The sequence below is a fragment of the Aedes aegypti genome, chromosome 1, assembly GCF_002204515.2.
Source record: "Aedes aegypti strain LVP_AGWG chromosome 1, AaegL5.0 Primary Assembly, whole genome shotgun sequence".
Taxonomy (NCBI): domain Eukaryota; kingdom Metazoa; phylum Arthropoda; class Insecta; order Diptera; family Culicidae; genus Aedes; species Aedes aegypti.
The window spans coordinates 257,056,261-257,081,653 of record NC_035107.1 but is presented as its reverse complement, the minus strand read 5'-3'; the positions used below and the strand labels follow the sequence as shown (position 1 = coordinate 257,081,653).

General features: G+C 38.0%; 1 protein-coding gene across 1 annotated transcript in view; it reads right to left on the bottom strand.

Moving 5' to 3' along the window:
* LOC5567293 (serine/threonine-protein kinase stk11) overlaps nucleotides 1-23,426 on the bottom strand; it is a 35,512-nt gene extending 12,086 nt beyond the window's left edge. The window contains exons 1-5 of the mRNA XM_021837622.1: nucleotides 22,420-23,426; nucleotides 10,559-10,924; nucleotides 10,201-10,337; nucleotides 9,953-10,138; nucleotides 9,730-9,893 (exon numbers count right to left, since the gene is read on the bottom strand). Of these exons, the coding sequence (XP_021693314.1) occupies nucleotides 9,730-9,893; nucleotides 9,953-10,138; nucleotides 10,201-10,337; nucleotides 10,559-10,924; nucleotides 22,420-22,917 (1,351 nt within the window). The 5' untranslated portion in view covers nucleotides 22,918-23,426. The remainder of the gene's footprint in view (nucleotides 1-9,729; nucleotides 9,894-9,952; nucleotides 10,139-10,200; nucleotides 10,338-10,558; nucleotides 10,925-22,419) is intronic.
* Nucleotides 23,427-25,393: the final 1,967 nt, after the last annotated feature.

The window sequence follows — 25,393 nt, the reverse complement described above, 5'->3', positions numbered from 1 at the left end:
AATCTTCCGAAATGTAAATTTGCGAAACAAGAAGTTGAATTTCTCGGATATCTTATTAGTAAGGATGGCGTAAAACCGTTGCCAACTCATGTAACAGCAGTTTTGGAATATGCTTGACCAACGATAGTCAAGGAGCTTCAAAAATTCTTGGTATTAGTAAACGGGTATAAGCGGTTTGTACGTCAAGCAACCGATATGCAGTCAGCATTGAGGTATCTCATAACAGGGAGTAAGACAAACGACTCTAGTATAATCGAGTGGAGCGTACAAGCAGAGCCGTAGCGTGGTCTCATGGCGCCCTTGGCGAACAACCTTTTGAGCGCCCCTTGTTCATAGCAAAGTTTACAATGTTTTCCTTTATCTCTTTTTTAACGGATTCTCTGCTGAAGGCATGTTCATCTAAGCAAAACATTGTATAAGTTAATGTTAAAAATTTCAGAAAAACATCAGATTTTGAAAGTCTATGGAGACTTAATGATAAAGCTAAGACTAAGAATTAGATAATCTAGAGAACCAGACAACCGTTTAATCAAATGATGACCAATCGATCAAGTTTCGAAAGGTTGAAGTTTTGAAGTATAGCTTTAAAACATTTTATCCTTTAATAAATAGCTAATAAAATTACCGTTTATATGGTCAGAAGTGAATTCGTAACAACTATTGTATTTTTATCATCGTTAAAATTTCGGTAAAACTTTTTTCCTTAAATAAATTATTGTAGATATTGCCAAACCATTTATTTTTCATAAGTATAATACATTTGGTCAATGTTCCAATTTATATGTTCAATAAATCTCTTAATGTAATTTATTATCGACATTTTGTTGACATGAAAAAAAAACTACAAGAATATTTTCAATGAATTTCAACTTCTTGAAGAATGAACAATGAAAAAATTAATTCTAAATTAATTCCAAGATTTTGATTTTCATGAAAGTTGTTCAAAGAATTCTCGCGAAACATTATTAAAGGACCTATGTACAAATGAGAGGCTCTCTTTGTTTAGTTTCTCTTTGATCAAAAACTGAGTCACATTAACCTCTTCTGTTGCGTTTTTTGCATGAAACGCTAGTCAAAGAAATTGCTTTTCTATCTGTAGTGAAAAACTTCCCAAAAGCTTTAGAATTCCAATGTTATAATCGAAAGAGAGCGAGAGAGGAGAGAATCTCTCATTTGTACATAGGTCCTTTAGTAATGTTTCGCGAGAATTTGTGTAAAAAATATGAATGTTTTATATTCTACGAAACACTCATATTATCTAAATATTTCATTAAAAGTAGAAGCATGGAATTGAACAAAAAGTTTTGAAACTAATCAGTAAAACCTTTTTAAAATGTTAAAGAATTTAACTCTGATTACTAGAAAATTCTTGTTGAAACATTTTTATAAATTCGAACTGTTATCAGTAAAGCATTTGTTTGGAGAAACTTAAAAGAATGATTGTTGTTACGAATAATAACCAACTTTATGTTCTTTCAATGGTAAACAATTCTCTGAAAATTATATTTACGATTTGTTTATAATTGTGCTCTGTATTTCATCTAAATTTTGGCTAAGACTATATGAGAATTTTGTACAAGTTCCATGAGAACACCGTCTAGTAGTACTAAAACATCCTGTTTAAATTTATTATTTTTTCATTAGGGTTATGGATTATTTGACATGACTTTCAATGGGAAATGCGTCTCGGATTGTATAAAATTCAAGACAAGACTTCTGTGGCGTCCGCTGTATTAGCTTCGATTTGCCTGTTTTCTATACACTAATTTTTGACACAGGCATTTGATTTACAAATAATTGTCATGTAGAACTATTTAAGGAAATCTTTAATACATTTGAAATGATTTATCTGAAAATTCCTTTCAATTAAAGAATCTTTCAACATCTTGTGGGATGTTTACAATATATTATGTTATAATCGATTCAGAAATTGTAATGTTTATGTTTTCAAACATTGAATTTAAAGATGTTTTTCTTGTATTTTGTGTATGTATTTCCAAAACATTGACCGTCACGCATTTTGGCGCCCCCCTGATCGCTTGCGCCCTTGGCGGGCGCCAACCTGGCCAACCGCACGCTACGGCACTGCGTACAAGCAAATGAAGCGTTCGAGAATTGAAAAAAAGGATTGGCGGAAGCAACATTGCTCTATTATCTCGATCCAACCAAACCTTTGGAGCTAATTGTGGATGCTTTCAATACTGCGGCCGGAGCTGTTTTGCAGCAGCTTTACAACGAAACCTGGCAACAGTTAGGATTCTTTTCGAAAAAATTCACATTGGACCAACGCAAATACTCTTCGTTTGGGCGCGAGCTAAGACATCTGAGGGTCGTTCCTTTACCACAACTCGCTAACACATGCGATGACATCCAATTCTGCGTGTCGTCTACCTCATGAAGAAAGAGCTTTGCAGTTTATATTACAATTCACTACAGTGACAAACAAAATGTGATCGCAGATTTGCTCTCCAGATCAGTTCTCCATCGTCAATAGACTACAAAATTATTGCTCTGGATCAGGACAGCGACCCTGACCTTGAAAATTTTCTTAGGTCCACAACTCATCACCGATCTTAAAAACACGTAACGCCAGAAAGAAGAAGAAGACGTACCTTCTTACAATTGTAGATCGATACACTAGATGGCCCGAAGCTATTACTTTGGAAGATATGACGGCCCATATGGGCCCAGATAGCCGTAGCGGTAAACGCGCAGCTATTCAGCTGAGGGTCGTGGGTTCGAATCCCGCTGATCGAGGATCTTTTCGTAAAGAAAATTTTCTCGATTCCCAGGGCATAGAGTATCTTCGTACCTGCCACACGATATACACATGCAAAAAATGGTCAATCGGCAAAGAAAGCTCTCAGTTAATAACTGTGGAAGTGCTCATAAGAACACTAATCTGAGAAGCAGGCTTTGTCCCAGTTGGGACGTAACGCCAGACAGAAGAAGAATATGACGGCGAATACTATAGCAACGACACTTTGCTCTCAATGGATCTCTCGTTTTAGCTACCCTGAATACATAACTACGGATCAGGGACGTCAGTTTGAATTCGAGTTGTTCAGGGAATTGGCAATTCTACTTGGAGTTAATCACACACGTACAACCGCATACAGTCGGGTCTCCTATTAAACACATTCCTATAACGTGCACTCCTATTACGCTCACTCTTATAAGACACACCAGGACGTTATAGGAGACCCAGGGCTTATGGGATTTCATCACTTTGGGGGTGTCGTTGAATATCTCGTATGCCAAAAGAGATAGTTCAATACTGTCTTCGGCGAAGTTTCAGTACTAAGTACGATCTACCTTTAGGAGTTGAGGATCATCCTTTTAGTTGAGAACTTGGCCGGTAGGGGCGCTTCTGATTTGCACTATATGAACCATGAGGGATAAGAATGCTAAATTTTGTAACGTATGATATCTCTGAATCCTGATGTTTTTGAAGGTTGGTGTCTTCGGAAAAGTTGTTTAGTAGCTCAAGGGCTGACATGTGGTGGTCATTCTGATACGGAATTACGCCACCAGGCGGCGCTAGTGGGCATGGAATTTTTGTTTTGCGCATAGCTCAGTAGCCTGACCACTTAGAAAGATGGCGTCTTCGGCAAAGTTGCTCAGTATCACAAGGGCTAACATTATTTGAGCCAAAAGTTTCGAAATTTTGCCACTAGGCGGCGCTAGTGAGCAAATAATTTTTGTTTCGTGGGTAGCTCAGTAGCCTGACCACTTAGAAAGATGGCGTCTTCGGCAAAGTTGCTCAGTATCACAAGGACTAACATTATTTGAGCCAAAAGTTTCGAAATTTTGCCACTAGGCGGCGCTAGTGAGCAAATAATTTTTGTTTCGTGGGTAGCTCAGTAGCCTGACCACTTAGAAAGATGGCGTCTTCGCCAAAGTTGCTCAGTATCACAAGGGCTAACATTATTTGAGCCAAAAGTTTCGAAATTTTGCCACTAGGCGGCGCTAGTGAGCAAATAATTTTGTTTCGTGGATAGCTTTTGAAACTTTCGGCTCAAATAATGTTAGCCCTTGTGATACTGAGCAACTTTAAATTTGCAAAAATTCTTGGCTAACTAGCGCCGCCTAGTGGCAGAATTTCGAAACTTTCGGCTCAAATTATGTTAGCCCTTGTGATACTAAGCAACTTTGCCGAAGACGCCAACTTTCTAAGTGGTCAGACTACTGAGCTATCCACGAAATAAAAATTCCTTGCTCACTAGCGCCACCTAGTGGCAACATTTCGAAGCTTTCGACTCAAATAATGTTAGCCCTTGTGATACTGAGCAATTTTGCCGAAGACGCCATCTTTCTAAGTGGTCGGGCTACTGAGCTATGCGCAAAACAAAAATTATTCGCTCATTAGCGCCGCCTAGTGGCAAAATTTCGAAACTTTCGGCTCAAATAATGTTAGCCCTTGTGATACTGAGCAACTTTGCCGAAGACGCCATCTTTCTAAGTGGTCAGACTACTGAGCTATGCGCAAAACAAAAATTCTTTGCTCACTAGCGCCACCTAGTGGCAAAATTTCGAAACTTTCGACTCAAATAATGTTAGCCCTTGTGATATTGAGCAACTTTGCCGAAGACGCCATCTTTCTAGGTGGTCAGACTACTGAGCTATGCGCAAAACAAAAATTCCTTGCTCACTAGCGCCACCTAGTGGCAAAACTTCGAAACTTTTGGCTCAAATAATGTTAGCCCTTGTGATATTGAGCAACTTTGCCGAAGACGCCATCTTTCTAAGTGGTCGGGCTACTGAGCTATGCGCAAAACAAAAATTATTAGCTCACTAGCGCCGCCTAGTGGCAAAATTTCGAAACTTTCTGCTCAAATAATGTTAGCCCTTGTGATACTGAGCAACTTTGCCGAAGACGCCATCTTTCTAAGTGGTCGGGCTACTGAGCTATGCGCAAAACAAAAATTATTAGCTCACTAGCGCCGCCTAGTGGCAAAACTTCGAAACTTTCGGCTCAAATAATGTTAGCCCTTGCGATACTGAGCAACTTTGCCGAAGACGCCATCTTTCTAAGTGGTCGGGCTACTGAGCTATGCGCAAAACAAAAATTCTTTGCTCACTAGCGCCGCCTAGTGGCAAAATTTCAAAACTTTCGGCTCAAATTATGTTAGCCCTCGCGATACTGAGCAACTTTGCCGAAGACGCCATCTTTCTAAGTGGTCGGGCTACTGAGCTATGCGCAAAACAAAAATTCTTTGCTCACTTGCGCCGCCTAGTGGCAAAATTTCAAAACTTTCGGCTCAAATTATGTTAGTCCTTGTGATACTGAGCAACTTTGTCGAAGACGCCAACTTTCTAAGTGGTCAGACTACTGAGCTATCCACGAAACAAAAATTATTTGCTCACTAGCGCCACCTAGTGGCAAAATTTCGAAACTTTTGGCTCAAATAATGTTAGCCCTTGTGATACTGAGCAACTTTGCCCAAGACGCCATCTTTCTAAGTGGTCAGGCAACTGAGCTATGCGCAAAACAAAAATTCTATGCCCACTAACGCCGCCTGGTGGCGTAATTCCATATCAGAATGACCACCACACGTCAGCCCTAGAGCTACTGAACAACTCTTCCGAAGACACCAACCTTCCAAAACATCAGGATTCAGAGATATCATACGTTACAAAATTTTGCATTCTTATCCCTCATGGTTCATATAGTGCAAATCAGAAAAAGCGCCCCTACCGGCCAAGTTCTCAACTAAAAGGATGATCCTCAACTCCTAAAGGTAGATCGTACTTAGTATTGAAACTTCGCCGAAGACAGTACTGTACTATCTCTTTTGGCATACGAGATATTCAACGACACCCCCAAAGTGATGAAATCCCATAAGCCCTGGGTCTCCTATAACGTAGATTCCTATTACGCCCCCCAACCATGTGTCTAATAGGAGACCTGACTGTACCACCCAGAAGCGAATGGGATGGTCGAACGTTTTCATCGAAAATTGAAGGAAGCCATCATGTGGCTCGATTGTTGTTGTTTGGTGAGGGACTTTTACTCGAAGGTCAACGATGTGGGTCGATGCCAAGAAGTGGTTCACTCGACTCCCTTTAACTTTACTTGGTCTATAAACCGTTGTCAAAGAAGAAATGGATTGTTCTCCTGCCCGAGATGGTGTACGGTCAACTTTTACGTGTACCTGGAGAAATTTTCGGGCCGTCGGAAGAAAAAACGTTGATCGAGCCGATTTTTCACGTCACAACGCTGTAAAAAACCTCTACAACGATCATATGACGGTCCTTATTGTGTACCATGACCCCACAGTTATGGATCAAATAGTGTGGAGTCCAACCTATAAAATTCAATAAAACGACATGGAAAACGTAAAATTGTAATTTAAAAGCACGAATTGAATCGTTTCACATTAGAACTTCGGTTAGTAAACTGTTTTGTGTGTAATATTTACATAGGATTGCATAAAAATTAAAAATTGCATCGGTTTCTGAAAACCATATTATGGATCAATTTTCATATTATGGATCAAATTGTGACATATTACGGATCAGTGCGCAAAATCAAGAGATTTAAAACTCAATGCATCTGTATTGCATGATTTGGTGAAAGTTAACAATGTATCACATATTACTGCAAAAAATAGCATTGTTAGAGCTGGAAACAAGGGTAAAATGTCATTTTTTGTGATATACTGCATTGCACAGTGGTCCAGGAATCAGTTTTACGCGGAAAGATGCATTTTGAGCTTTAGAATGAAACATTAGACAAAAACGGTCTTCTACAAAGTTGTTTGTATTAGTTAAGCCCTTTGTTTGGTGTTATTAAAAATTAGGGTGGACCACATTTTCATAGAAATTGTGTAACTAACTTTCTTATTTGAAGAAATTATATTATACATGCTTCAGCAAAGTTATAGACCATTCAATTTCAAGCAACTTTGTCAAAAAAAGTTTTTTTGTATCTCTTAAATTGACCGATTTAGAGCTTTTTTCCTGCAGTGACATAGGGTGGTCCGAACAAAACTGGTTTTCTGGCTCTAGAGTTTTCAATTCAAATTTCTCATCAAAGTGGTCTATGAAACACTTTTAGAACTTTAAAAAATGCGTAATTTGGTGAGTGAAGAAACTCGCTATCTCCTTTCGTTTAGGAGTTATTGTTATTTTTCTCTCAAAAACATGCCTACTTTGATTGTGAATATCTCTGATTGGGGCAAACATAAAAAATATCTTTTGACGGCATTCAAAAGACAAAATAAAATTGTATATCATATCAAAAAATTACAGATGTGTTATTTTTGTAACTCTAATAAAATGCCTTGAAAAACAAAGGTTTTTAAGCAGAAAAACTTTTATAACTTTTGAACTAAAATAGATATCATCAATATTTTTGCATGAAAATTTGCGTTTTGTTAAGTTCTTAAAGTCGTTCATAGACGACTTTGACGAGAAATCTGAAATAAGAAGGATAGGGCTCTAAAACTATTTTGAAGATTTTCATGGTATGTATTTCTTTATTATTTTGCATTTTGAGAATGAAAATGAAATTTTAGACAAATATGATCTTCTACAAAATTGTTTCTAAAAATGTAAGCTTTCATACTGTGTCATTTGAAACTAGGGTGGTCCACAATATCACACATATCATATAATCAACTTTTTTATTTGCCAAAATACTGGTATATGCTCTTAGGCAAAGCGGTAGAACTTGAAATTTTGATCAACTTTGCCAAAAAAAGTTTTTCTGTAGCTCTAAATTTGACCAATCTAGAGCAATTTTTCCTAATCATCGTAGGGTGGTCCAACAAAAATAAGTTTTTTGGCTCTAGTTTTTTTAATATTATTTTCTCGTCAAAGTCGTCTATGAACGACTTTTAGAACTTAACAAAACGCAAATTTTTATGCAAAAAGATTGTTGATATCTATTGTAGTTCAAAAGTTATTGAAGTTTTTGTGATAAAAAATGTTTGACTTTCAAGACGTTTTATTAGAGTTACAAAAATAACACATCTGTAATTTTTTAATACAATATACAACTTTATTTTGTCTTTTGAACGCCGTCAAAAGATATTTTTTATGTTTGCCCCAATCAGAGAAATTCACAATCAAAGTAGGCATGTTTTTGGAAGAAAAACAACAATAACTCCTAAACGAAAGGAGATAGCGAGTTACTTCACTCACCAAATTACGCATTTTTCAAAGCTCTAAAAGTGTTTCATAGACCACTTTGATGAGAAACTTGAATTGAAAACTCTAGAGCCAGAAAACCAGTTTTGTTCGGACCACCCTATGTCACTGCAGAAAAAAAGCTCTAAATCGGTCAATTTAAGAGATAAAAAAAAACTTTTTTTGGCAAAGCTGCTTGAAATTGAATGGTCTACAACTTTGCTGAAGCATATATAATATAATTTCTACAAATAAGAAAGTTAGTTTAATCATTTCTATGAAAATGTGGTCCACCCTAATTTTCAATAAAACCAAACAAAGGGCTTAACTAATACAAACAACTTTGTAGAAGACCGTTTTTGTCTAATGCTTCATTCTAAAGCTCAAAATGCATCTTTCCGCGTAAAACTGATTCCTGGACCATAGTGCATTGTAGTAACTGAGGCATGAACTGTTTTCGCTCCACACCAAGTTTTCCACCCATTTTTGTCTGCTAAAAAATGAAATTTACCAACCTTGATGTTGTATTAGTTTTATCCTTAGCGCTATTGTCTGAAAATGTCGAATACAATGCTTAAAATGGTAGAAATCTACATTCTTTGCTAGTGATCCATAACCGTGGTAAACAATCATTTCCTGGTCCATATTATGGATCACTAGTTAGAAGTGCTAATATTCGGTATTTAGAATCAACAATCAAGAAAACTGTTTTCTAAAGATGAGTTCACACTAAATCGAAGCGAACGAGCATGTTTAATGCTATAACATATGAATTTTACCACTTGTGGGAGCTTATGAATGCTGACGGCACTTCTTACAGAAAACGACCATATAATGATAGCTGTGTGGTACCAACTAAACATTTGTCAAATACATCGTTATTAAGCGGTTGAATGTTATGCTTAACTTTACAAATGCTAGAAGACAAATAGTATAACATGGGAAAAATATGTTTTACGTCAACTTTTATGTTTTGAGCGAGTTATCCGATGTTGAACGCCTAAGTGATCCGTCACTGTGGGTGATCCGTAACTGTGTGGGCATGGTACTTAGTCGAATAGTACATGGATATCATGGCAAATCGAAAAAAGCAGTTTCGATCGACTGGGAGAACCAGCTCACACCGGGACGGAAACAACGATCCTGTGGCTGTGAATAAGAAAACTATAGTTACACCTTCAGGCCACCGCGTTAAGTTTTTGGTGTAACCGGGGGGGCACTGTGGTGGTTGGCACAGCTCTGTGAGTGGCATATCACACCAAGCAGAGGATGGCGACAAGAAGAGCAGAACATTTGAGTCTAGTAGTACACGTAGTAGTAGCAGAACATTTGAGTCTAGTAGTACTAGTAGTACGGTAGTACAAGCTACCGTGTAACTTAATAAAATATAATTCTCAAATTTTCGCGTTGGTTTATTGTCTCCATTTATTTGGCCGCACCCTTCTGCCACAAACCAAAGAAAGTATAAATCTGTAGTATAAAATTTCGTTGGCTAATTTTTTCAATATTCTGTCTGAAAGTCTTGCCAGAGAAAGTTGATAGGTGTCATTACGTTAGTACCACTCCACACACTGTTTTCGAAATACCCCAACTCACCGTTAATATCGTGCTCGGTAAAGTAAACCCCGGCATAGTCCCGGTCCACCTCGTAGTGATGGGCTTCCAGATAAGGCAATACAGTGGAACGTCGTGTTGAGTCCCCTTTGAGCGGGGGCACCGGTACTCGGGGGCACGTTGCCTCCGGTGCAAATTTGAACCATCTAAAAGAAGAAATGCATTAGAGTGAACTTTCAACTAGACTCAACCGGAAAATCGTTACTCGTGGTGCCTAATTTGTTGTAGACTAAATCGATTCGCAGGGTCTTCCTGCAGAATGTTGGTCAGCAAGTCGGCCAGGCGGCTTTCCAACCATTCCGGTGCAACCCAATCGCATCGACTGATGTTTTCCAACAATTTGTAAATGTTATCTCCCTCGTACGGGTACAAACCGGTCGTAATGTTGTAACTGAAAAAAAAGAACAAAGATTATTCATTAATAGTATTACATGACGATTTCAGCAGACTTACAGCGTGACTCCAGTGCTCCATATGTCGACTTTGAAGCCGGAGAATACCTCATGCCCATTAGCTATCTCCGGCGGTTGAAACGCAGGCGAACCCTGTCCGGTTGTGCAATCGTCGTTTGGGGCGAATATATCTAATGCCTGTGAAGAGTAATATGTTGATAGGTAATTGATCAGTGCGCAGCTTACCAAAGACCGTATTCAAATCGGACGCCTCAGTAATTAAAGTAAGCTTAAGTTAGTTTGACTAAATTAGATTAGAGTGTTTCCTAACATCTAGATATAAAAAATGAATGTATTTTTTTAAAATGATACAGATGAAAAATTTTTAAAATATGTGAAAAAAATCTCAGAATTCTTACCTCCGCGACACCAAAATCGGAAATCTTCAGAGTATGATCCAGCGTCAGCAGAAGATTTCCGGGCTTGATATCTTTGTGAACGATTCCACAGCCGTGCAGATACTCCAGACCGTCTAGCAGCTGTACGAAATAGCCGTGAGCCTGGTGCATCGGTAGTTTCTTCTCCGGAACAACGGAATCCAGCATCTCCTGCAGCCCTCCGACGCAATATTCCATTATTAAATACATCTTCTGCTTCTCTTCATTGTACAGCACATCCAGCAGTTCTATCACGTTCCGATGGTGCAGCTTGCGTAACAGTTTTATCTCACTGCGGACGTTTTGCTCTCCGTTGGGAATGCGTCGCAGTTTCCGCTTGGTGAGAATCTGCAAGGGAAACAGACAAATTCAACATTTTTAGGAAACATTATAAAACATTGTCCATAGGTTTTTGAAATTCTCATTGGCCACCCTAATCAGAATTTCAAAAACCTAATTCCTGAGTTTTTTTTTCGATTTTCCCGATGATTTTTTTAAAAAATATTCCCGGTTCTGTAATACCATCACAATGCGCGTCATGTTTTTTTTTTCGGTGAGAAACTGTAATTATACGCGATGAAACTTAATTAAACATTCTTATACAAACATAATGCTTTTAAAAACTTATCAAGACTTGCCTGGACCAAGAGAACTCGGTATGTTTGTATTAGGTTTTGGGACAATGGTATTGAAGGAACTGAAAAGGCAGACGAGCTTGTTTAACAAGTTTCATATTCACAGTCTCTTGGCCAGACAGCAATCAACAAGAGACAAACGGGAACCATAAAAACAAAAAGAAACCAAGAATTAAAAAAAAACGAACAGACAATTTGTTAATGACATTTTTAACAGTTTTTAGGTATTCTTCTTAATATTACAAGAATTACAGCTCATATTACTGCGTGTATTTTTGCATAACCTACTCCTGAAACTTCATCAGAAATTAATTCAGGTATTTGTCCAGAGTTTCCTTCAGATATTACTCGGAAGATTTCTTCAGGAGTTCATTGTAATTGTAATTGTAATTGCTCAATCCACACCCTGGCAGACAGTTATCCGCCCATCTAGACACGGGCTGGGTGAGGACCTACCAAGCCTCCCCCGTTAACATGTCCTATACCGTTTAGCACACCGGGATCTTCCACAAGCAGGCGCCGGAATTAAAGCGGTCCCACAAGCTTCAGATACATTAAATAGATATAGTCCCTCTGGCACTAAACCGAATGGCGCCCTCCGCTTCACCACTAGTACTGCCTCCCCACACGCCAAGCACAATATCGAAAGTAGCGCGTTGTATAGCAAATACAGTACACCACCTCCGACACTATGCCAAATGTACAGGAAAGACAGCACCAGTAATAAAGCGGAAGGCGCACCACTCGGTTCAGTGCCAGAGGGACTATAAGTATAACGAAGAAGAAATGAAAAGATAGTAGAGTTGGTTCGGTTTTTGATTGCTGAAACGAAAAAACAGAAAAAAAAACAGGAACAAAGTGTTAACATTAAAACGGGGTTTTATAATTGATAAATGTATCGATAGTTTCTCATCTGTTAGGGTTTCCTTATCGTAGCGCTGTCGATTTTTCCATCTCCAGGGTGTTCGTCTCCGCTCGAGCAATGAGGACCATGATGAAATGAGAATATAAAAATGTGAGCATTAGTGTTGATCTACTAATAGATTAATTTAAACTGCTTTTCATGTGCTAAGTAACTTTTAAACTCCTACTCAATTATGTTTTTTGGCCTACACGTTTTATTTAGACACAATTTTTATTCAGCAAACTATTTGGATCCGAGATTTTAGGTGCCGATTGAGCATGTTTGATAAAACAAGCTGTTTTCAGTTAAAGAATGTTTAAGAAGTTAATGATATTGTTATTTATACTAGCTATATACAAGAATTCACTTTTGATGTAATATATGGATATTGAATAAGTTTCAACGCGCGATTATAATACTTCAGTTTTCGTGCTGTTGTATTGGTGTATGTAGTGGGAAACCAATCAGTTTGGTGATTCTAACGGTAACAAATAGCACGACGAAAGGAAAGTTGATAATCTATCATCATTATGATGTCAGTCCTAATTTCATGATCCGTTTAATGAATTCCGCGTATGATTCGGCAATTTTAACAATTTATACATGTGTATTCGAAGAAAACAGACTACGAGCATTTATTACCTTGCCACACATTCCTAAGTGATCAGATATTTACCATTTTCTACAGCCTAATTTAATAATACCTACATTGGTTGTAACAAAAATTTGATCTTGGGATGTTGATTTGCCTCCTAATCATAGTTTCGACAATAGTCACATGCTTACTATCCCTTATAGCAGTGTTGTTGATTCTATTGTCTATCGCTCATCAGTTTCGCGCCACCCGGCAGGGACTTGGTCCTATGTACCCAATACTCTGCTGTGTCTTAACTTCACGCAATACATTCTGTAGATGTGTGATACAGTTTGCGGAATATTATGATTTATCACTTCGTTCAGATGGAAAATTCTGTTATGGTACCATATTCACATATCAGATAACTCCCACCTGGAACGATGTAATACATGTAGATTCAGATGTATGTATACGATCTATGCCTAGTTCGGCTCTGATCGACAGGCAATCAGTGTATTCAGTTTTTCAACTAGCTTGAAGCGATGAACGTTTCAAGACAAGCTCTCTACTATATCTGCTAGCAATCACCGGTCGTCGATAGACATTTCGGCTCTTTTCTGCTAAAGAAAGATCCGATTGTATGCCAAAGACTATGGCTCATGCTTTTCAATACAGCTGGAAAAACAAGAACTACACCCAGCACCAAATAGTACGTAACTATGAGGCGGACCGGAAGGTTTGATGAGCAATCCCCACCAAAGAATTTCTTCAGGAGTTCATATAGCGATATTTTATGGACTTTCTTAGAAACTTCTCCAAAAGTTAAAAATGTTTTTTTTTTCAAGGAATTACTCCACACACTTAATTAAGAATGCCGAATCTCTGTTAATTTTAACCGAGATTCGCACAGCCGAGTATCGGAAAATAAATTTCCTGAGATCTAAGGAAATAAAAGCCGAGTGTCAGTAAATCATGCTTCGTTGATAAGCAAACGGGCAGTCTCGGTTAAAATAGGGAAACCTTAATCATGGAAGTGCTTAATAAATTAATTCATTGATAATTTGATCGATTTGCCTAGGATTTTTTCTAGAATCACCTCGATACCGTTGTCGTCTGGGAGAGTTGCTAGCTTATTCGGAACAAAATCCAAACATTGTCTCAATTACACCCTTCTTTGTTTGATAGGCGATTCATTCAATTTATACTGACTTCAATATCATTTGTCATACAATAAAACAAAACTACAATAGTATTCATTCATTTTATTCTTGCTTTTAATTTTCAGTTGTACGGTCAAATTTGAAAACATAGTTTTCCGACTTAGATCTGCTGATTTCTTTCAAAATATATGCAAAAAACTACTAGATTTTGGTATCGGGATATTTGTGCATAACTTAGGGCTTACATATCCGAAACGGTAAAGAGCAGTGTTGAGTACGCACTTTGTGTAGATGCGCATCTGATTGATTGACTCTTTATTATGGGGAAATTCACATGATGCGCATCTGCTCATCCAGGTAATGTACAGATCTTTACTGCCCATGACATTGGTCAAACGTGGCAATTCAATGGGAGAGTAGAGAAAGCGATTGTTTGTTTTGAAAGTATCTAACAATACTACTACTGGGTCAATTAGTTTACAGTGTCTAGAATTGATTAAAACAAACTTGTATGTAGAATTGACTATTTGTGCAAACGCAACAAGGTAATATTTTTTTCAATTAAATTACAATAATGTGAATTATACATTTAAACGTAGTTTTCATACAGTTCTGGCTCATGCAAAGTGAATTAGATCTAGTTTCTATGAAAAGGCCTGAAATAAATGATAAAACGGTGTAGGAATTATTGTAGGATTTCTTAGAAAAAAGTCGAAACGTTTTTTTTTTCAAAAACTCTGGAGCTTTCTCTCCCTCTTTTTTGTGGAAGAAATGCTGTAGGATTTGTGCAAAATCACTTAGAAGTAACAACGGGAAAATCGGTGAAAGAATCAGTGGAAAAATCATGGATAATCCTGGGATAATCGCTACGATTTTTTTAGAGTAATCTCTGTGATAACTACTGGAGCTAGTAGCGTTTGAGTGCTCTAGGATTTTCTGAAAACAATCCTTTAAGCATCCCTTGAGAAATCGCTTGTAGCATACCTCAAGAAGGACCTGAAAGTATTCCAGAAAGAATATCGGGAGTAATCACTAAAAATTCCTGAAGCATTCTTCGGGATCTGAGAACTAGTAGTTTACGCAACAAGTTGCAGAATGATGATTTTACAGCACGAGTCGTACATTTATTTGACGAGGCTTGCCGAGTTGGGTAGTCACGACGAGTGCTGTAAAAATCGAGTTCTACAACGAGTATCGTACAACATTTTTCGCAATTTCATACACTCAGAAACACGGGTAGTCACAGAATTGCTAAATTTTAGTAATTTATGACTATTTTCTATCTGCTTTACTATTTATATTTCTGCGTGTAGAATACCAGGGTACCAAAAATTATTTCGGGGTGCATTCACCATTGTTCTGCAAATTCTGGAAATTGATTGGTAACGATTCATTATGTTACTCAAAACAGTTGCGTAATGAAAAGGCGTTGCGAAATATTCATTACGCAACTGATTTCAGTTGCTAGATACTAGGAAACAATTTTTGGCCCATACCGTGGACGTACCATATTTGACGCGGTTAAGAAAATTCTAAATTCAAACATTTGTCAAATCGTCAAAACCTGTCCGATTTTGTTGAAATTTGAACCTATGCTAGCTCAACTATTATAGAATTAGGGAAAAATCAGTAAAAAAATATTAAACGTTTTTTTTCTTTATGTTTGATTGACTTTTTGTGGAACACATTAGCACAGACAAACAGACGTCACACTCTCATCATTGGCCATCGACCACCTTTTTAACGGTCGGTTCAAAAATATGGTAGGTGGCCGATTCACCACCCGCAGCGCTCGCATCGTTTTTGTTCGTGTTTGACGTTTGCACACTACCGCCATCTGTTGGCCTATCGGCCAAACATACCGATTTTAGCATTGGGCGTACATGTCCTCGTGACTATGATTTTGTTCGACATTTGTTCTAAGTGTTACGTCTGTTTGTCTGTGACATTAGGTTCCTTAATTGACGCATCAATTCTTCAATGTGCCTAATTTGACGCACTATGTTCCTTATTTGACGCACTAAAAAATAATTGCTAAATTTTAAAATATACAAGAGCTGCAATATTCAACAGTTCAATTAATTGAAAAAAACGCTTTAGAGTGGACATAAAAGTTAGAACCTTTGGAAAAAGTTTTGATTGACGTCATCTGGTAGTACTCTCGCATATGCGTTTAGTTAAAGTGTAGAAAATAAAACCGGCGATTGAGTTCAATCCATAGTCAAGCATTATTGTTTAGTTTAATGTATTTTCGCCGTGATATCAAACAAGGGAAAGGTTTGAAAACTGAAAAGGAAAAGGTAGTTGCTAAAATAAGGACAAATTGGTCAAAAACTAGAACGAAGCCGGTTCCAAAAATGGTCGTCGAATCTTCCTTACTTATAACACGTGAACTACGCATACTTGTCTCATGTTCTATGTAACCCTAATGGACCGCGGGACAAATATGCGTAGAACCAACGGCAGTAAGGGCCTCAGAATAGATCGAGAACCATATATGGGTCATACATTAAGTACGTCATGTTATTAGGGGGAAGGAGGTGTTCTGCAAGATGTGACGAATCATACACGTTTTTGAAGGTTCCATATAAAAAGTGGTACGTAGGGCGGATGGGCGGGGTTGTTGTAGAAAGTGGTATGTTTTTGTGACACGTATCTCATGGACACCCCCTATTATAAATTATACGAAACAAACCATTGAACCTACACCTCACCTCCTGACGAATTTATTGAAGCTTCCTTAAAACATTAGGGGACGTCCATAAACCGCGATGAATTGCACAATTTTCAACCTCTCTTAGCCTCGGCCAATTTTTTTTCAATGAAAAGTGCGAATATTTTGTACTCTGAACCCCCTCATCTCCCTAAAAATGTTACGTAATATATGGATGACTTTTTACATGCGATTACATAAATCATTAGGTTGTTTCGCGGACGGATTGTTTGAAGGCAAGCACGATATATATAATTTTTTTTCCTGTTTTCGATCCAACAAAACATGCTAAACGAAATAGCAAATAATAAGGAACATTGAGTGCCTAACTTGACGCACAAGATTTTCATACAAAAATATGTCTGAAAGCTTAAAAATAGAAAAATTTCGACGTCAATTCACGAATAAAATAATATTACTGACTGTTGTTGATGATATTGCTGTAAAACAGCATAATATTTTCACGAAAATTGATTAACAATATTTAGCACATTCACTAAGGAATGAAAAAATTGACGCACTTGTCGGATACATTTTCAAATAAATTTTATTTTTTGCCAATTATTAATCAAAGATAAACATTTTTCGATTGGAATCCTTCAATAACATGTAAATGAAGATTAAGTAATAAATTTTCGAGTGCTAGTCTGAATGAGAATTAATTTATGATACAATTAATGAGAAAATGCGTCAAGTTTGGACCCGCGTCAAATATGGTACGTTCACGGTAGTGGGGAAAAAGTTCGAGTCAGCGGTTCAAAAATTTCGCGAAAAATTGGCAAACTACCTCAAACCTACATATAACCTCTAATTTTATAGAATTATGCCCAATTGTGCGAAAAAAGTTACCGCAATTTCACATTTTTACTTAGTTTTGCGAAAAACTGCTATTTTTGATAACAATTCTTCGAGCTGTTCAGTGGAATACCTAAGTAAATGAACAACCGAATTTACTACTATACCAGGAGTCTAGTAAGTACACGACACTTAAGACGGCCTTACAGTTGAGGTCGAAATACACGTATCTGTCAAAGGATACAAACTCTAGTGGAATTAAATGGTATAGTACTAAATTCGGTTTTTCATTTACTTACAATTATTGGATATGTTTCTATTTCAATTACCCTTTTTTATGTAATTTTTTTATAAAGTTTAGTGTAGATTTTTCTGTAAACAAAGGTTTATGGCTGGTGTAAAGTATTCCTGTCATAAAAGTAATCATATTTTGTGTTCCAATCAGCAAACTTTTACCCCACACTAGATTCGGTAAATATTTTGACACAAACTTGTTAAGCAACATTGTAGCCAATATGTTGAAGTTTCATTGCGTGTTTTTTTTTCTTTTCAACTGTTATAATCATTCCACTAAGGTCGAACTTTTGCCCCATCTTACTCTAACTGGATGATATTCTCTGAAAAGTACGACAAATGGATATTCAAGTTGTTCAAGAATTGCTTAAAGTTACCTTCAGGTATTACCCCGTATATTTCCTCAGAAAATCATTTATTGATTTTTTAACGATCTTCTTAAATAATTCTTCCATGAAAACCGTTCAAGGATCGTGACTTCGAAGTTGCTGATGTTTTCTTCGATTGTTTTTTTTTTTTGAGAAGAACAAGGAGAGATATATGATTGCAAATACCTTCAAGAATTCCACCATGAATTGAAATTTGTTTAAGGATAACCACGGGAAAAAATGCTTGGAGTTGTGGAGAAACTCCTGTAAACATGTCTTGAAATATCTCTGGTCGAATTCCTGAGAAAACTCGTGAGAAAGCTCTAAATGGAAACAGACCTCCTAAAGCATTTCCTCAAAGAATTTTTGAAGAAAGCTGAAGTCTTTGAACTTTCTTTGCAGCCTCTAAACTTTTGGACCAGAATTCACTACAAGGAAAAACGTCAAACAGTGGCATAAGATACCATTTTGGTTAAAAAAGAGACAGGGCTGATAGCGACAAAGTATCTTGAAAATAGGAGCTTTACATTTCTTTTGTCTAAAGAGACCAAGAAGAGGCCAAACGGTTACCAAACAAACGAGGAAAACAAACTGAAACTGCGAGATAAGAATCTTACCAAACCTTTCCCTAATAATGCTTTAGGCGAGATGGGCCAACCCTGGCCTTAGGCTGTCACACCAGTGACACGCTCAAAAGAAATAAAAAAGAATATTTCTCGCATAACTGATGCGAGACAGGCAACTATAAAACTATGACCACTCGGAGATAGGGAAGGTTTTGCTTTTCGTGGCGGCATTGTCAAATAACGTGTACATATATTCATTCGTTTGCTCAATATACCAACAAGCTACACACTTACCAATGGCGTTTAGGGCGAGGTCATAAATTACGCGATATTTTTAGGATATATGTTTATAATTCTTTATGACATTACGACATTATTTTGTATGTATTTATTTAATTATGTTTTAAATTGAAAAAAAAATCACAAAGTTCTCTGTATGAAATCTTGGACTCTTGAGGTAGTCTTGGAGGAGTTTCTAGATTACTTGCTAGATAATTGTTAAACAATCAATCAGACCTCTAGATAATGTTCTGCAGGAATTCCTTGAAAACTATCGGACGACATCCAGGAATTGAATTTGTGTAGTATTGATCAGTCTTTATTTTCTTAACCGCATGGTCTCTAAAGTCTCTTTTTCTGTGCCTTGCTTGCAGAGAATTCTGATGGAAAATTAGACAGGCTCCAGAGAAACCTTCAGAGACTGTTACAAGAATTTTTAACTAATTGAGCTTGAGCTTGATTGGCCGCCCGTGGTTGCTACTCCAGTATCGCCAGATCAGCTGCACTTACACAAGGAATCAACCAGATGACTGTTTGCGACTAACAGACACCCTCAGTGTATAAGTGCTGGTGATCTTCTATTTTTAGGCAACAATGGCGCCTGCCACGTCAGAATGCAGACCAATGAGGGGAAGTGGGAGGAATTTATGATGCATTAAACTGGCTCCCACAGTAGACCAGATATACCCCTCCATCTACGCCAGTTCATGCGGGAAGGTATAATTTATGGCAGAGAGGCTTGCTGTTTGGGTAGCAGAATGCCTATGTATCAGGCGTAAGGAAAGGCTTGCTATAATGATGAAAGCATGGAAGCATAGGGAAACGGTTTTTTTATCCATCTCGAGTTCTAGCAAATGCTATGAACTGTGATAGATCAACTGTGATATATTAAGAGTGGAAAATAGAAGCAAGTGGAAGATACGACTACAAAGTACGAGGAAAGGGACGGGCCTGGGATTGAACCCCTGACCTTCTGCTTATGAAGTAGAAGCGATAGCCATTGGACCACCAACCCCGTAGTTACAAGTGTTTTTAGCTAATTCTTCAAAAATTTCATCTTAGATTTCTCGCAAAAAGCTTCAGGATTTACCCTAGTGGTTTCTCCATAGATTTTATTTGGAATACTTTCAAGGCCTCCTACAAGGATCGCTCCAGAAATTCTTCTAGATTCTTCTACCAATTCTTCCAGTTATTCCGATTTCTGAAAGAATATCTTGGGAAATTTCTCCAGGAAATTCTCAAGCACTTCAACGTTCTTTTTCTTCTTCTTGGCATTACTGTCCCCAGGATTTTTTTCTAAGAAAGAATTTCTACATCATTCCAAGACTTTTTCCAAGAAATCCGACAAGAATTTCTACTTCATTTCATTCACGGTAACTCCAAAGAATGCCTCCAAAAATCCTCGAGGGTTATTCGAGAAAATCTATTGGGAACTTTTCAAAGAATTCGACCCTGTGCTTCATCATAGAGATACTCAAGATTTCTAGAATTTTTCTATGAGTTTTTCCAGTGTTTCATCGGAGAATTACAACTGCAGTTCTTCCAAACATTTCTCAAAAAATCTCATGGATTCTACAACAGTTTATTTAAGGTTCCATACTTATTAACATTGCAGCATTTGTTCAGAAAATCCTTCTACACATTTTTTGAGCTTTTAGGGATTCTGTATGATGTTTATCAAGTAGTGCCTTCAGAAAATGTTGCAGGATATTATCCAGAGTTTTGATTTATACATTTTTTTCTATTATCCAATCAATTCAATTAGAAACTCCTCTAAAACTCCCTCAAGGATGAGTTTTTCTAGTAACCCTTATTCATTAAGGGAGACTTAAAAATTACACAAGTTTCATCAGAGGTAATTTCAAAATTTGCTTTCGAAAAACCTCACGAATTTTTTTGAACATGTACTCAAATGTCTTTAAATCCTGAAGACTTCCTGAGAAATTCCTGGAAATATTCTAGAAGAAACTCCTAGTTAAAATCTTAAAAAAAAGGAAGGACAAATAAAAAGAAATCCCTGGAGGCATCTTTGGTGAAACTGTTATTTTAATTTTTGAAGAAATTCCAAACGGAAGTTTTTGAGGATTTCCTAGGATAATTCTCGAATCGATTCCATGGAAAATAATCACTAAATGTACTGCTGAAGAAATTTAAGAGATGAGCTAGCATTGGGCTGCAAATCTTACAAATAAAGAAACCTATCCTAACCTGAGGAGATCCCGGGCGTAATATCTAAACCTTTGGGCCAATTCCTGGAGTAATTTCTGATGAAACTCCTCGAGAAAATCATGAATAAATGCATACAGCAATAGCAGCATCATTTGTCGTAGGGTAGAAGCACCGGTTTTGGCCATACGCCAGTTGTAGCCATAGGGGATTATACAACGTTTTACATAGCTTATCAGCATGAAACCATTTGTATTCAGTAGATCACATTTACATGATAGAGCTACATTCATTTACTCATCCAAATTGATTCAAAACATAAGAAAAACAATTATTTTTCCTTATGATTTTAACTCCCATACACATAATTTGGCCAGGGCACTCCTAATTTGGCCACTCTCATGAGAAATCAATGCGATTGGCCAATTTAGGAACCGAAGATAAATATCTGGCCGAAACTGGTTCCGTCGGCCTATATTGTCCAACGGGATTTTCAAAGCGAAAAAATGGTTATAGCTCAGTTTTGATATTTTACACACATAATATGAATTGAAAGCTTGCATTTGACGTATTTGTAGTAGAAATACGGCTTCCCATTTAATTTTTATTGACATTTTCTCTTAGGCTGGCCAAAACCGGTGCTTTTACCCTAATGTAAAGAGGAATAAAAAACAGAAATCTTTGGTCTGATTTTAAGAGGAATCAAACTCTCATCTCATGGTTCCTAATAGATTTCGTTTTGTGTTTTTTATTCAAGTTTGGTTCCTTCCGGTTCGGTCTCCCTTCTGTCTCTAAAGTTACTAATTTCAAGATACTCATTCGTTACTAGACCTGTAATTAAAAAAAAACGATTCGAAAGAATTGCAAACAATTCAACATACAAAAATACAAAATTTAAATGTTATACAGGTCAGACTCGGTTATACAAGTGTTCGATTATCCGTGGTTCTATTACTGTTATTAAAACCGAATTAATCATTCGGGAATTCGACAGTTTTATGGGTTATTTGTTTACTTAGATGGAAATATAACCATTCAAATATGTACCAAACAACTTTTGTAACATTAACACGATTCAGTGGCACAACCAAGGGAGAGTTTTGGAGGTCAAACCTAACGCTTTTCCTCGAATAGTGCTCAAGAACCTGTGAAATAGTCACGTAATACTGAGATTTTACTGGAACCTCTGAAATTGGCAACAGGATTCACTGAAGCAAAATATGCAAAAAGTTACCATTTTGGTTAAAATAGATACTTAAGATATCTTCCATGAGAATTAGAGACTTGCATTAAGATAGCAACCAAGTCTTTAACAAATTCCCGAGGTTAAACCAATTTTCCAGAATTTCCAGACTGGGAGGCCACCCCTGAATAAACTATCCTTACCTTCACAGCCATCCTGCCCAGCGTTTCGGAGTCGAGCACCTCCTTGACCTTGCCGTAGCTGCCCTCCCCGAGGACGTCCCCCATCACGTACTTCCCGACCAGTTTGCACTTCTTCTGTCTCGCCTGGTAGATGATGTCGGCACTGTTGACCCGGTTGAAGATGTTCGGCGGATCGATCGTCAGCGACATATCCAGCATTTCGATCTCGTCATCATCGTTGATCCACTGAACCGCCGACCGGTGGCTACTGTCCCCGCTTTTCCCATTGCTGGGGTTCTCATCCATGGAACCTGGTTCTTCGCCAGCATAAGCGTACCGTTCCTCCTTCAATCGTGGCCGATCCTGATCGAAGTCTTCGTCCTCCTCGGGTTCGGCCTTGGGAGCTACCGATCCGTTGCTACTGCTCCCCTTCGGAGGCTGCTGCTGATTATTCTGTTTGCCAACCATATTCTCGGACAAAGGGCACATTTCCGTTGGAAAAGTAGACTCCACCTCCATAATCCGCGACCCGTTCCGGATCGGAGAGCCGCCAACTGTCCACTCCTCAAGTGGACACGCCCCTGAACGAGAACCGGTCCGATTTCACCTTCGGCTTCGGCAGGACACCCACAAAACCATTCGAATTGTATATTGATAATCACACGTCAAGCCAAGCGCTGTAAAAGCACCAGAACCGAAAAAACTACTTTCGCAACACAAGAAAAATAGAGACAAGGGCGCGATCTGATGACCGAAGAAGCGAAGGTGCTCAGATTAGCCGCCCATTCAACTCGAAAAACATCGTTCCCTTTCCTGAATTGAACTTCTACCAAATTCACTTCACACCCCGAGATGTTCACCAAGATTTTCACACCAAATGTTCCGTTTTAAGGACGATTTTCCCACCAAGGAAAACCGAAATCCGCGAAGGACAATAACGACACTCTTTTCAGCAGGAAAATTTACGACCCGGTTGACATTTGGACGATTTTTCCCCGTTTTGTTTTTGGCTTCGTCCTCCGTTCGCCGAGCGTTTATCGGTGTTTGCGCTTTGGGGTTTGCCTTCGCGTCTTTGCGGGAAGCTGTCAGAACAAAAAAGAAACGTCACAGAGGGAGGGGCCCTTCGGAAACGGTTTCATGGTTGAGAACAGTGTTGCCACATGTGCAGATTCTTCTGATGTTGTACAGTTATTTTTGTTATTTTGCACTCCACCGAGTGTGAAGCTCGTTGTTTTAATGCAAATAAATGTACCCCATGGTTGGCTTCAAGACTAAGTGCTTTCTTCAGGGGGTTGACCGCGATTGTTATTTGCATTTCAAACGCATTTTGGTATTTGCATTTCAAACGCACACAGAAACAGATGCAGCAACACAGGTCGAGAATCAAACGGACGTTTCCGAATGCACCGACGAGGGGAACGACGATGTCGATTGCCGGTTGTGGTGAACCATTAAATTTTTACCGGGTCATTTTAACCTGAGAGAGACTCGCGAAGAGGAAAAATATCAACGTCATATGCAGCCCAGATTCCCCTCTCACGAAACGTCAAATGCAGCCCACAGTTTTTATGGCTGAAAAAGTGAAAAGTATTGTGTAGAAAAGTAAACTGTTATTAAAAAACTCAGTCGGCGGAGCAGTTTTTTTTTCAAAGTTGCTGATAAATCTAAGCAGAAGATTAATTATTTCTAATGTCTGCTACGTTTGCTGGCATGAAATTTCACTCAAACGGCTATTTATGATTCGATGTGATGCAAACTCGATCATTTTTGGCTGAGAGGTTCATGTGAGGATTTGAACAGCATGCGCATAATTGGCAGGTTAAAACCTGAGACGAGACTCGCGAAAACGGTCTTCTTTTTCTGTGATTGCTGAGTTTTTTCTTATTCCACTTTGTGTTTATACCAATTTTGCGCAAGCCGTTCAAACCTTCACATGAACCTCTCAGCAAAAAATGATTGAGTTTGCATCACATCGAATCATAAATAGTTTTGAGTGAAATTTCATGCCAGCAAACGTAGTAGACATTAGATATAATTAATCTTCTGCTTAGATTTATCAGCAGCTTTGGAAAAAAACTGCTCCGCTGACTGAGGTTTTTAATAACAGTTTACTTTGAACACAATACTTTTCACTTTTTCAGCCATGAAAACGGTGGGCTGCATTTGACGTTTCGTGAGAGGGGAATCTGGGCTGCATAGGGATTGTTCAAATATTACGTAACGCAACAGGGGGAGGGAGGGGTCTGACACAGTGTTACGGTTCATACAAAAATTTAAAAATTTCCATACAAAAGCTGTTACGTGGGGGAGGGAGGGGGTCCATAATTGGCAAATTTTGCGTTACGTAATTTTTGAATGAACCCATATGACGTTGATATTTTTCCTCTTTGCGAGTCTCTCTCAGGTTTGAACATAGACAAACAGAAGTAACACTTAGAACAAATTAAAACCACCGCCGAGTTTTCTCCTCTATCAGCATGTTCCACGTTTACAGTGTTTGTTCAAACAGAGGTAAGGGGCGGCCCATTAATTACGTAGGACAATCTTGGCTGTTTTTCGATGACACCCCCTCCCATCCCACAATAGTATGTTTTTGTATGAAAAATTAAAATAATTTGTATGGTGTGTAAGAAATCTCTAACCACCCCTCCTCCCATAACCCCTTACGTAATTATTGGACAACCCCCAACACTGATTCAATTTCCATCGAACATTTCGACCACATCGTTAAACGATCAATTAGGGTTAAGAAGGCAGGATCCGTCATTGATTTTGCAATTTTATTCTCCAACTGTGATACATCGAATTACATTTTGAACAGAAAACTGCTTTGGATCTTTCGATGTAATGCCATCGTGATAGGTGTTAACGTGATCATTAGGGATGTAAAGGTTCAATCACTGACAAACGAAAAAGTTGAAATTTAGCGTGACATAGTTTGTGTACCAGCCCTATAAAACTTGGAGAAATTGGATTATTCGGTCATTAGATGCAA